Below are 13,890 nucleotides of genomic sequence, written 5' to 3'. Positions count from 1 at the left end.
GATGACAAAAAAAAAATCCAAAAAATTCAAATTTCTTTTTTTGTCAAGATAAGTATGTTTTTTTCCTCTTAAACTACAATAATCACCATCTTTCCTTTAGGGTACGGAGGTGTCAGCATTCCAATATGGCATCCTCATCTCATCACTGACAAAGACAGCTTCTGTTTTCTGTCATCCTCTGTAAATGTTTTGTGAATAAATTTGTACTGTAAATAGTTTTACTTTCCATCTCTCTCTGCCTGATGAGATGATTTAAGTATATAAGACCAGAACAATTAAAAAAAAACTTTCTGCTTCATTTGGTAGCCTTTTGTAGTAAAATTTCTCTAAGAAGTAATGAAAATCATAGCTGATATTTTAAATTGTATCCATTTTCCATAAGTGATACTTTACTTCAACAGGTTGGGATAAAGCTGTTGTGATCAAAAACATTCACTTCTTTTCACTTTAGTATTTTCTATTAAATTGGGGTTTATTTTGACTTTTTTTCTAAATAGTACATGCAATATGATTGCACAATGGAAGCTGATTTATGTAATAACTACTATCTCTTTACCTGTTTCTTGTCAAGACAACTACATTTTAAATTATTATGTCAATAGGTATTTGCTATCTTCAGTGAAGCTGGAGTTTCTTTTTGAATAAAGTATTCATGATGAACAGAAGTAAGTTTTCTGAGTAATTTACATGCCTTTAGCCTCTTTTACTCCTTAATTCAAAATCACATTTTCCAACATAGTTTAAACATTCCTTTTCTATGATTATACTTTGGTAGTCCATGACCCTAATGCAAAAATAAGTTGATTTAGTTTGGAGTATCCTTTTGAATTCATAGTTGTGACAACTGCGCTAGCACCCAGGATATCTTAGAGTCAGCTGGGGTCAGGATAAGCAAAAGTCTTTAGTCTTTATTCTTGATCTTTAGGAGTAGAAGTGAAGGGGATAGAAGTAGGATCTCTACAACTGCCTTCTTCCTCGTCCACCGCCAAAATGACCCTGGCTTGTCTTACTCTACCCCCTAGTCCCTCCTACAATCCTCTATATACACCTATCATTGAGCCAGCACAGGATAGTGGGAAGGGCCATTTTCCAAGCATATGCCCATAGAGTATTGTCCAGTAGGTAGTTAGCCTCAAGTGCTCAGCTGTCCTGACCTCAGTGCATCAACTCAAGAGTTTCAGCCCTCTACAATAGTGATTGTTGACTTCTCCATCATGGCCCCAAGAATCTCACTATCAGCCTTGGTACTCACACCTCATCAGTACTCTCCATCCTTCTGACTGATGGGCACAGTGCAGAGACTGCCAAAACTTCCATTTTAAGCAGGGTCAGCCATTTCTTTCTTTCATACTAGCACCCCTGAATCACAGATACCTTCCCCATTCCACCTCTCTTTTCAGGTTTCGTTTGAGTGTTGTCTTCCCTCAATTAGACTGTAAGCTCCTTAAGGGTAGAGAGTTTTTCTTTTTTCATATTTTTTTATCCCCAGTGCTTAGTGTGCACAGTGCTTGGCACATAGAAGAACATTAATAAATGTTTATTGACTCACACAATTTCTTGATTTATTTTCTACAAATTTGGAAATATTCATTGCATTTATTTCAACAATGGTCTACTAGCTTATTCTCACACTAAACACTGAAAAATGATTTCTTCTTGCCTTTGGACATTCAGTAAGGTAAACTCCCCTGACTGCTTTAGTCACTTGTCTGGAAATCTTTAAGTCACCTTCCATTTAGCCATAATTTCTTTATACCTTCTGCTTTCATGATTGGGAGAAGTCAATAGAATGTAAGCTTTTGGAAAGCAAGAACTCTTCTGTTTTTGTCTAGATTGTGGGGCAGCTAGGTGGGGTTAGTGGATAAAACACTGGAGTTCCAAGGATCTGAGTTAAAATTCAGCCTCAGACGCTTGCTAGCTGTATGACCCTTAGCAAATTGCTTAACATCTATTTACATCAGTTCCTCATTTGTAAAAAGGGGATACTCTGGAAAAGGAGATTGCAAACCACTTCATTATCTATGCCAAGGGAACTCCTCAAAAGGTCACAAATAGTAAGACATGACTGAAATGACTAAACAACAACAAAAAAGAATATCTAGATTCTGGCAAATTGTTTTGCACATAATAGGTATGTAATAATTTAATACTGATTATGATTTAGTTTTTGTAGGAGGGTTATCAATTTAGTTGTTGGAAGAAAATAAAATGACTTTAGGGACAGTCTAAGATCTCTATGATCTTTAGTATTATCTGTACTCTCTTTTTGGCCATTTGACCATCAAGGAAGATGTTAATAGGACTAAGGTACAATTTGTATTTTTTGGCTGTTTCACAGATCAAGTGGCCAAAATCATTCCTAACCTGGCCAATTTTTTTTTTAAAAAAGTTAATTTCTACATTCAAACTATAAAGACTACTGGTTTCCAAACATTTTTGATTGGGCACCACATCAATAATGTAAAAAATGAGCACGTGTCCTCACTATTTATATATTTACTTATTTATAAATTAGATAGAAATATTACTGTATAATTATAATTATGTGCATTATAAAATATAAACCAAGAGTAATTTCAAAAAGATAAAATAACATTTGACTCTCTAAGGTCAACAGAGAGTCATTGAAGTTTACTGGGTAGGGGAATAACATGTCAGATTTGCTATTTAGGAAAGTCAATGCCAACAGTTATGGAAGAAACACAACTTCTTTCTTTCTTTAGAAAGAAGGGAAGATTGAAACAGGGAGAGAATAGAAGAATATCTCAAAATTCTGGGCAAGAAATGATGAAAGTCTGTGGTGACTATGCAAAGAGACAGGGAAGGATGAGAAAAATGTTGTGGAGACAGAAAGAACAAGTTTTGGCAACTGATTGCTCAGGGATGAGAAATAGCACTAAAATTATCAACCTGGGTGATGACAAGGATAATGTTGCCTTCAATAGAAAGAGGGAAGTTTGGAAGAAGGATTGTTGTTTGTCTCTTGTTCTTGAGGACTATGACATTAGGAGGTGATGTCATAACATGCTAGTAAACTGTATTTAAGGTGGGAAAGGCTATGCAAAGTCACCAGTCTACTTTCTCCTCCAGAGCTGTCTAAGTCCAGTGGCAAGATATAGATCAGAAAGAAGAAGCATAGGTTTGAGAAGAAAGGGGCAGATAATGTAATGATATCAGGTTACTCATATGGTGAGACTTTTTAGTCCCACCTAAAATGAATGGGTAAAAAGGGATTCTAAAACTTTAGGTGGTGAGATTTTAACTCTGCCTTCCTTCTGCTACTTCTTAATCTACATGAAGATATTCTTTACTGTAATCACTTGACTCCTAAGAAGGCAGAATAAATAAAAAGCCTTAAGCTAAGCTCTTTCTTTAGCACATTCAGTGGTGGGTGGATAAAGTTCTCTCTCTCTACTGTAGCACAAGATGGGTTTTGTTCGGACTTGGCACGATTGTCCGAAAATCCTAAACCATTTATACAATAATACCATTCAGCAATTTTTAAATTTGAGGTCTAACGTATTTGTCTTTTGAATAATTATGCTCCATTCCCCATCCCCAAAAGAGAATAATCAACTATTGATTTAAATTCTTCTATAAACATAAAGTTAACTCTATGGCATCAGAAGTTTTAGGTTTGTACATTAAATACTTAAGATGAAATAAAGAATAGGGGATGAGATTTAAGAACAGAGAATTATATGTGAGTGCTTTGGCATAGGTAGACTTTAATAAACATCTGTTGAACTTCATTTTATAATTAATCATAGAATTTAACAAGCCAAGAACAAGTGTTACTCTTATGTTTTCACCCCTTTCACCTTCTGGCTTAAAACTATCTAATTTATCTATGACAGGCAAGTAGTATATGTCAGTCCTTAAATAATCTGTGATCTTTAATGTTTTTTTTTTTTCATTTCCTTCTCTCTCTTCCCTTTTTCCTAAACAGCTTTCTTTCCCCCCTTTCCTATTGCCACTTTTCAACCATCAGTAAAAGTTTGTGAGCTGTGATTTCTCCAGCCTTCTGCATTTTCCTGATGACTAATCAGGACTGCTTTTTCTCCTTTTTGTATTCTATCTAACCAAGGAAAAGATTACAGTTGCCATTAATGAAATCCAGCTTGGTTGACTCGATTCTCACTGTCCTGCCCTGTGATTTGTAGGCTACCATGTTGTATTAATTCAGACATAAAAAGGTGGGTATTATGTAACAAAGACAAATTGTGGCTGAATCATTTCAGTGGCACATTGAATGCTGGACCTGGAGTCAGGAAAACCTCAGTTCAAATGTTGCTTCAGACACTTATTAGATGTACAACCCCACAGAACTTAATTAACCTCTATCTGCCTCAGTTTTCTCATTGGTAAAATGGGAATAATCACACTACCTACCTACATTGTTTTGAGGATAAATTGACAACATATTTGCAAAGCACTTTGTAAATCTCAAAGTACTATATCAATATTACTATTATTATAGCAGCAGAACAACTTCTAAATGGTCTAAGTATGTACATATTTACTCTCATACTTTATAAACGGGAAAGGGCTTTCTAAAATTTGAAGGAAGAGTCATAGCCCATATAGAACTGGACAGAATCTCTGGCAGTGTTCTTAAAGTAAAAGACAAATTTTAAATATGCTCTAGCCTACACTAATATCATTGGAGAGATCAATAGTGTTTCACTAGCCTTGCAATTAGGAGTGAGACAGGGATCATAGAAATCAAGATTTCTAGGAGATCATAAGTACTAAGGCCAAAGTTATATGTATTCTTCCTGGAATGGGGGATTTTAAGACTTTTCTGGGTCTAATTAATACACATAGACCCCAAAAAAGAAATATTCAATTGATATCAGGCTACTGTTTATAATTAAATTAACCTGGATAAATCATTATGTCATCTATTTCTACATCTGGTTCATTTTTAGGCATGCTTCAAACAAACAAAATGTAATCTGATCTAAAGTGGCAAGGCCTATACATTTAGTGTAAAGCTTGATTAAATACCTTTACAACAATATCCAGCATCTTCAGGCAAATCTCATTGTAACTTTGTAGAAAAAAATTAATTTCCAATCCTATTTTGTGCTTGATGCCTGCTCAATACCAACAGTTGTTTCTCATTCACTTCATCTATTACCATTCACTAGCGAATCTCACTTCAGAAATCAGTCTCCTTTCTTCATTCATGTGTTTCCCCTTCTCAAATCTGTTTTCCACAGTTTCCAAAATTATATTCCTAAATCATGGTCATTCTTTAGGCTAGGAAGCTTCAGTGGCTCCCACATATCTCTAGAATCAAATATAAAGTCCGTGTTTGGGGCATTTAAGTTCTTAAAACCTAACTCTAGTCAGTTACATAATACACTTCCCCGTGTACTTTATGTTCTAGTTGGACCTGTCTACTTACCATTCTTTATATGTTTTTCCATCTCCTGTCTATAGCTTTGCACACATTGTTCACATGTATGGATGGCTTTGCCTGTCCACCTGTGCCTCATTTATTCCTTTTAACATGTAGCTCAAGCGCCACTTCATTCCAGAGGCCTTTCTTGATTCCCCATGCTGCAAGTCATTTTGTTACGGTTTTATTTTTATATCCCATAGACTTATGAATTCTTAAACATGTTTAATCTTCTTTCAATAGAATATAAGCTCCTTAAGGGCAGAAATCATTTGGCTTTTTGTTTTGGTATGATCAGCACTCAGCTGATATACAGTACAGTATCACTTTCCAACCATTAGTAAAGGTTTATGAGCTGTGATGTACAGTAGGTTCTTAATAAAATCTTGCCTACTGATTGATTTTATGATCTCAGATCATTTTTTTTTTTTTTAGCATCAGCTGGCAGACCTGTGGACTACCACCATCCTCTTGTTAAAGCTCCCTGTCATCTCCCTCATAATGCAACCAGACTGGACTTCCAAAACTACAAAGTATCCTAGGTGAGCAAGTGATTGTTACACACATGATTCAGCTTAAACAACTAGAAACCAAAGCATTTCCTGAATCCAAAAACTAGTGAATTATTTTTCTCTCTTTGGCTTACTATCTTAATTGCTCTATTAATCAAGAAGCAACCCAGTGTAATACAAAGAATACAATACATAGATTTGTATTCTAGTCCTGACTCCTTTATTAACTGTGTGAGCTTCAATATATGTTTCTACATCTGCAACATGAAGCTGAACTACATGATCTCAAAATTCTTTTTGGGCTTTAATCTTCTATGATTTCAGATTTTTTAAGCCTTATTTTCAGTTTCTACATAATGGACTGACCTTTTTCCCAAATGGAAGGAATGAATGATCAAAGAAATAAAAGGAAGAGGCCTAATGCATACCATAGATCTGCCCTTAAGTCAAAGTTCCTAAAAGAAGGTCTATAATTTTTGACCTAAACAAGTTGGCAGTGTTCCTTTACAATGTCACCCTTCTGATGAATTTATAGCAGGAAGTTTAAAGCAAAGATAAAAGAGGGAAAGAATTCTGAATAATAAATGAACAATTCTCTAATTCAATCTGACTTGGGGCAACAGGGTTTTCATGCTTTCCAACAAAAGTCGACCTGGAGCAAAAAAGGTCAGAAAACCCTGGCAGTGAACCCAATTTTGCCAATGACACATGCTGATAGAATCTGGAAATAAGTAGTTTTGGAGACAGGGCCAAGAGAAAAGTATGCCCTTGGGGGCACTGCAAGGTTCAAACATTTAAAACTAGATTGCAAGTTGGGAAACCAACCTTCCATTGGAAATAATAGTTGCGTATTTGAGAGGTTCTATCTAGTAACAAATCACCAACATTTCCACAGGAGGGAGAGCCACATATGAAGAGGAATTTATTTAAAGGCATAGAAAACACATTTTCCTCTTTAGGGGAAAAAAGAGGCTTTAATCTAATCTAAGATATTGCTACAAACACTCCTGGCTAAGTCTCAATTTTTAAAACATATCAGATGTTAAATTCTGGTTTTGTTCACTATTTGAAGAATTCCTGCTGTTAATGAAGAGATAGATTTAAAACAAAGGAACACAGAGTATCCAGTTTCTAAATACCACATCTTAATCACAGTTTAGCATTATGTAAGGGATCACAAATGTCTTGTTAATTCGAGTCTGTGTTATTTCTTTCTTCACTCAAAACCAAAATAAGAAAAAATTTCCCCAATAAAGGTCAATAGAAGAAAATGCAACAAGTTAGGTATGAGAAACTAAAGAAAATAGTTATATCTAGTTCCGATTTACACTTTTTACTAAAGAATAAAATTCTACAAATACTTTATTTAATTCTTTCCATAAATTTTTTCTCTTTAAAATTCTCACAGAAAATTAATCTACTAACAACCAAAAAACAATTGCTTAATCCCTATGTTGTTGCAACCATTGTGATTCATTTGGCTTTAATAAGTTTTATCCCCTGAAAAAAATGCCATTCTGGTTATGGAATACATTCTCTCTCTCTTTTTTCATCTTTCTGTCCCTCCTTTCTCTCTCCCTTTCATTTTTCTTTCTTTTCTCCTTTTTTTTCCCCTCTCTCTCTTTTGTCTCCTTACCTCGTTTTCCCCCTGGTCTTTACTCCTAGTTGGCAAGCTTAAAATTTCCATTATATACATTTCTTAAAAATTCTCACTATTATCATTCAGCCCTTATAATAGGCAAATATTGGTAGAATGAGGGATGGTGAGATTCAGGCAAGGGGATTTGAATTTACAATCTAAACTACATGCCAGTTGCCAAAAGTCATAGGCTAACACAAAAAGACCTTTTATTTGAAAGCTGAACCAAAGAATGAAAGCATTTTATAACTAGAAACAACTTTGATGATTATCTTGTAAACTGAAAAAGTTGGATTAATGAAGAAACAGGCCAAGATCATAGAGCTCACTGAAGGTAAAACTAAGATTAGCTACCTAATACTCCTAATTTCCATTCAGCAAAACACAGTAATAAGAAGTATTCTTTGAATGTATCATAATCTGCTTTTGTGTAGACATATGTAGGCAGATCCCCACTCTCTGAATACCCTACTTATCAAACTGATGAGAAACCACACGGTTCATTCACTCACAAGATAACAAGAAAAATTCTCTATGTATGAGAAACACAAGTTCCAGAAGGGTAAAAAAACAAACAAAAACTTGGTTTGAGCATGAACCTTCACTGCTCCTCTCTCCCTTGTCCTCCCCTATTTTAAGCAACATCCTTTTCATCAATCCTCCTCCCCTTTCCAACTCAAGTACTGAATACCAGCAAAAGAGAAGTTCATTAACTAATTCATCCAAGAAATGTTTATGTTTGAATGGCTACTGAGTGTCTAGCACAGTGGGGGAACACAAAGAATTCTGCTTTCATGGATTAGTGGAGAGACACGACATTCATAATTAGAAAAAGTCAAAGTAATAGTAACAAAGTAAAATAGGTAATAGTGCAAGAATGTTTCCAAATCTAAATGAATAACAATATCTAATATTTGCAGAACATTTACTACATGCACTACTACATTGTACTAAGTGCAATTTGATCCTTTCATTTATCTCATTTGATCTTCTCAATAACCCATGGTGGTTTATGGTTTATGCTATTATTACCTCCTTTGAGAATGCCCTTTGTCTTAATAAACAGACATAGTAAGATATCTTATATCAATTTTATGTGTCCTTATTAGGTCAATAAATGCTTAAAACAAAATACTGCAGATATTGGGCATCTAACACAATGAATACAAAGAAAAGGAAAAAGGAATTACCTTGGCATTCCACATTTGGATCTCCCCAGAACAGCTCTTGGCACTCATTACAAGTTCGACCTCCAAAGCCAGGCATGCATTGACACTGCCCAGTGAACTGTTATCAAACATACACACATAAAAAAAAAACCCACAAAATTTATTTAGATTTTACTATAAAAGGATGCTTTATATTTTGAGTTTTGTGACTAGGTTGGTGAGGAGAAAAGGGGAATTAACCTATCCACAAATAAATAAATACAAATAATTGTGTTAAATGGATCCATTAGATCTGTTATCTAACTTCTATTTGTTCTTCACTTTTTGTTCTTCAGTTGTTTCAGTCAGGGCTGACTTTTTGTGATCCCATTTGGGGTTTTCTTAGAAACAATACCAGATGGTTTGACATTTCCTTCTCCAGATTGTTTTATAAAGAGGAAATGGAAGCAAAGGGGATTAAAAATGACTTGCCCAGGGTGACCTGGCTAGTTAAGTATCTGAGGCCAGATTTGAACTCATGAAGATGAGTCTTCCCGTCTCTAAGTCCAGCAGTCCATCTGTTGCACCACCTAGCTGCCCTGTCTTTCACTAATGCCAGGTGAGCCTTTTATTCCTGTTGCCCTGTCTCACTCCCAAAGAAGATACTCCAAATGCTCTCTCAAACCTTCTCTTCAAGTTTTTCCCTATTGCAACCCTCTCATGTTAGTACTTTTCCTCTGACTTTTCTATGAAAATTGAAGCTCTTCAATGTAAGTTCCTTTACGTCCATTTGTCCTCATCTCAAAAACCCTGGAGAGCTCTCCTTCCTCCATTCTTCCCTTCAATCCAGATAAGATAACCCTTCTTGCCAAGACAATCCCTTTCTTCCACCTTTTCTCTTTAAAAGAGAATTCATAAATCTATCATTCCTTCTTTCTTCTTAATCTTCAATTTCTCTTTATTTCCTGGCCTCTCCCCTGCTGCCTTTAGATTTGCCCAATCTATCCCTTCAAGAGTATCTGATCTACATTTAACTCCCTTGTCTTTCTCAACCAAAATCCTAGGGAAAACTAGGGAAGCCAGCTAACAATGGTTTTCTCCATCCTGTTTATTTAATATATTGCAGAGTCTTCTGACTTCACTAAACTCTCTTAAATGCTCAATCTCTTAATTTACTCTTAATCCTCCTCCTTCTTGACTTTTCCCCTTTATTTGACACTGCTGACCACCCTCCCTTTTTAGCTATTTTCTCTTCTCTGTTTTTTTTTTTCCTTGCCAACTTTCTCCTGGCTTTTCCCCTACCTATCTCACTCTTGTTTGCTGTTTCCACCATGTTATATTCACTAACTATAAGTGTACCCCAAGGCTCAATCCTCAATCAACTCCCTTATGCAGATGACGCACAAATGTATAACTGATGCTTAATGAATCTTATTAATTAATAGATGAAAAAATAGTGCCATCCCAGTCTGTTTCCAGAGCTTCAGTCCCATATACCTATTACTGGACATCTCAAACTAGAAATCCCAAAGACATCTTATACCTACTGTAGCCAAAAGAAAAAACCATTATCCTTCCCCAAACCTCCTCAATTAGCAAACATCCTTTTTTCTCTCATTTTTCCAGTCTCCTAGGTCTGTAATCTTGGTTTTAACTTTGACTCTTCACTCTCCCTTACCTCATATCTGACCAGTTACCAAATCCTTGCCATTTTTCCTTCCACATCTCTTCCATTCAACTTCTTTCTACTTACACAGCCATTGCCTCATAGAGGTCTTTATCATCATTTGTCTAGACTATTGCATTGATACTCTAATTGGTTTTTCTCACTTGAATATCTTTCCACTTTAATCTGTATTCCAGAGAATCAAAGAATTTGAGAATCTGAAAATAAATCAGTAGTTACCTAGTCCAACCTTGCCACACAAACATCCCATTATAACCTCCCTAATAAGTGATCTTCTAGTCTCTGAAAAACTCCACAAAAGAGGAACCCATCATCTTTTTTAGGTGGCCCATATTTTTGCTTGTGTTATGTTTTCTAGATTTGCCTCTTAGAACTTCTACTCATTGCTTCACACAGTTGACAAAATAATTTTCTTTACAGAGATACGAGTTCAAATCCAGCCTCAGATGTTTATTAATTGTGTGATCCTATACAAGTCGGTTTCCTCGTGAGCTGGACGACGGCAAATCACTCCAGTATTTTTGCCAAGAAAATCCCAAACGAGATCATAAAGACTCAGATATGACTGAACCACACATCACTTCTTTCTCCCCATTCTAGTGGCTCCTTACTGATTCCAGGACATCACATAAATGCCTCTGTCCACAATCTATCTTTTAAGCCCCGTATATATTACTCTTGTTTCTTCACTTTACAGGTGCCCTTTTCTCTGTCCTCAAATGCAGCGTTCCATTTTCCATCTCCAGACTGACTCAAGTGCTCGATCAAATGTATTCTCTCACTCCTATCTCACAAAATCCCTCATTTCCTTCAAGATGCAACTCAAGTAACCCTTTCTTCTACATGAAGCACTTTTGGACCTAATTTGTATTTTTTATTTATACTTTTCATTCTATTTACCCTACATATTTTATATACATTTATGCTATTTATATCATTTTATACTTATTATATTTTAACATATTTATATATGTACATATTATCTCCCAAATAGAATCCCTAAGTAGGGATTATTTCTTTTCTTTTCTTTTTTTTTTAACCTTTGTTATCCTCAATGCTTAACACAGTATTAGATATATTTTAGTCATTCAATTGTTTGGCGGTTTCTTGGCAAAGGTACTGGAATGGTCTGCCATTGCTTTTTCCATTAGATACATAATAGTTGCTTAATAAACACATTAATTTATTGATGAAATACAGAAACATGGATGCTTATCTTCTCCTGAGAAAGGCAAAGCTTATATTAGCTAGGAAAAAAGGTTATTTTTCTCTAAGTGTTAAGGAATCCAAATGGGATCTCAATGGACAAGGCAGTCTTTCCCTAGTAGGCTGCACTTTTGTTTACATCTATTTTCTGCCATGCTTTTATCTGCATAAATCAGAGCTGGAACTGAAGGTCACCTTTGACTGTATTTGAGTTGAAGAGTTTATTTTCAGTGTGTCTCTAGGAAACATGACACTATTTGGCATGACAGTAGACACAGATGTTTGGTCCCCTTTACAGCTGTGCTAGAAATTTGATTCACCTGACCAGAATCAAAAAGCAATTCACTTCTATTCAATATGAGGAGCAGCTTCCATTATAGCTCTTCAATACACACCAGTCACCATGGTATTATGATTTAGAACCAAGGGATGGCTCAAATAGGCACTTCCATGAGCCACAATAATCAACAACTTCTGCCCCCTTACCTCATTGCAGGATGGGCCAAAAGAATGGGCAGCATCACAGCTGCAGGGTTCACATCCCATACCACTGGCCAGATTCCAGGTGTTGGGTGCACAGTGATCACAGTTCTGCCCAATCACATTTGGAAGGCACAGGCATTGACCAGTTATCTTGTCACATTGACAGTCAGAGCCATCACAGTGCTCCTGGACCGTACCCAGATAATTACAAACACATTCTGCAAGATAAGAATAACAACAGAAAGGCAATGGGAAATAGTACTAAGCTTCAGTAGTCTGATTCCTGTCCTGTACCCCCTAAATTCTTTTAACAAAACCTTTAAGAGATAGGAAAGAAGTGAAGGGACTAAATAAAAAAATACCAAGAAAAAAGACAATGACTAGAGTATTAGAAAGATTGTACCTAACATTATAGTCTCTCTGACATTCTCATGTCAACAGGGTAAAGACACTGTAAGAGATGTTAGGGTTCCTTATGTACGATATAGATGAGATGGTCACTGAGGTTCTATGACAATATGACATTCAGGCTCACTATTACTTCTAAATTTATTATTCTACTGTCCTGTGAAGTCTTTCCTAACTACCACACAGCTGTCAAAATGATATTTCTAAAGCAGAGGTGTAAGTATATCACTTTTCTCCTCAAGAAGCTCTAGTAGCATTCTAAACCCTTTAGGATAAAACTGAGACTTGAGAAGGACCTTAGCTTAAAAAGGTCAAGGTTCCCCAATCACTCTGATCTATATCTTATCACTGAACCCAGATGCCTCTGGAAGAGAAAGTGAGACTGGTGAAGGCACACAGAAAACAATTAATAGATGCTTTTTCATTCACTAATTGACTGTGACATGATTTTTACATAAACAAAGTTTGCAGTTTTGATAAACTGGTTTTGTACCATCACCAGCAAGTCAAAAAATATTAATTATGTGCCAGACATTATGGTAAAGGAGACAAAGAACAGGGGATGCAAATCAAAAAACAAGCAAATGGCTGTTAAAATGTAATAATTGTGAATGCTTGCTGTAGATAGCAAAGGGAAGAATATAAATTATGTTTCTTGAAGTGGATAAAAACTTCTCAAGTTAAGTGTGCTTTGTTCCATATCTTCAAGGAATCCAGTCCTGTTCCTTAACATACCAGAGATGTTTGTCTAAAAGCTAGAGCCTCGGGGGCTTGAGTTTAATAGCAACAGGAAGTGACCATGGATAATCTCTTGATAAGAAGAAAACAATGAATTACAAGAGATGGAACAGGCACAAAGCCTGATGCTCTTTCATGGATGTCAGTCTGATTCTGCCCCTTCAATTGAAAGATTCCAAATCGTGAGTAGTCAGAAACCTTAAAAGTTTTTCTATTTGGTTGTTTAATTTGTCCAACTCCTAATCAATCCAGTGTCTGACACATAAATAGACCCTTAATATACAGTTGCAGACTGACAATCAACAATGATTCTGTTCTCCAATTTCCTTCAAGAACTTGGCAAGTTATTTCTTCCTGTCCATCCTGTGCAAACTTCCTATAAGTCTGATACTTCCTCGTACATAGAAGCACTTAATGCTTTTTTACTCACTGATTCAGAGTGATGTACATTTTGCATAAAGCAAATAAGAATATCCATCCAATAGAATGGATGACTTCCAAGTCTTTTACTCATATCATCAACTAGAACTCTCAAGTTATTTATCAATTATCTCTCACTTTTTTCTCATGATCACTCATAAATTTATAATCCAAAAGCCTCTATCATAGCTATTATCTCAGAGGTATCACTCAAAATGAAAACAATAAAGGAGTAGTGTATC

At 35.7% G+C, this 13,890-nt stretch overlaps 1 protein-coding gene across 1 annotated transcript in view; it reads right to left on the bottom strand.

The window, feature by feature from the left end:
- LAMB1 (laminin subunit beta 1) overlaps positions 1-13,890 on the bottom strand; it is an 83,072-nt gene that overhangs the window by 24,436 nt on the left and 44,746 nt on the right. The window contains exons 23-24 of the mRNA XM_052001586.1: positions 12,086-12,300; positions 8,749-8,845 (exon numbers count right to left, since the gene is read on the bottom strand). Coding sequence (XP_051857546.1) covers positions 8,749-8,845; positions 12,086-12,300 — 312 coding nt within the window. The remainder of the gene's footprint in view (positions 1-8,748; positions 8,846-12,085; positions 12,301-13,890) is intronic.

The sequence above is a fragment of the Antechinus flavipes genome, chromosome 5 (assembly GCF_016432865.1).
Source record: "Antechinus flavipes isolate AdamAnt ecotype Samford, QLD, Australia chromosome 5, AdamAnt_v2, whole genome shotgun sequence".
Taxonomy (NCBI): domain Eukaryota; kingdom Metazoa; phylum Chordata; class Mammalia; order Dasyuromorphia; family Dasyuridae; genus Antechinus; species Antechinus flavipes.
Note: the sequence above shows the minus strand (reverse complement) of the source record. Positions and strands in the feature narration are given on the sequence as shown.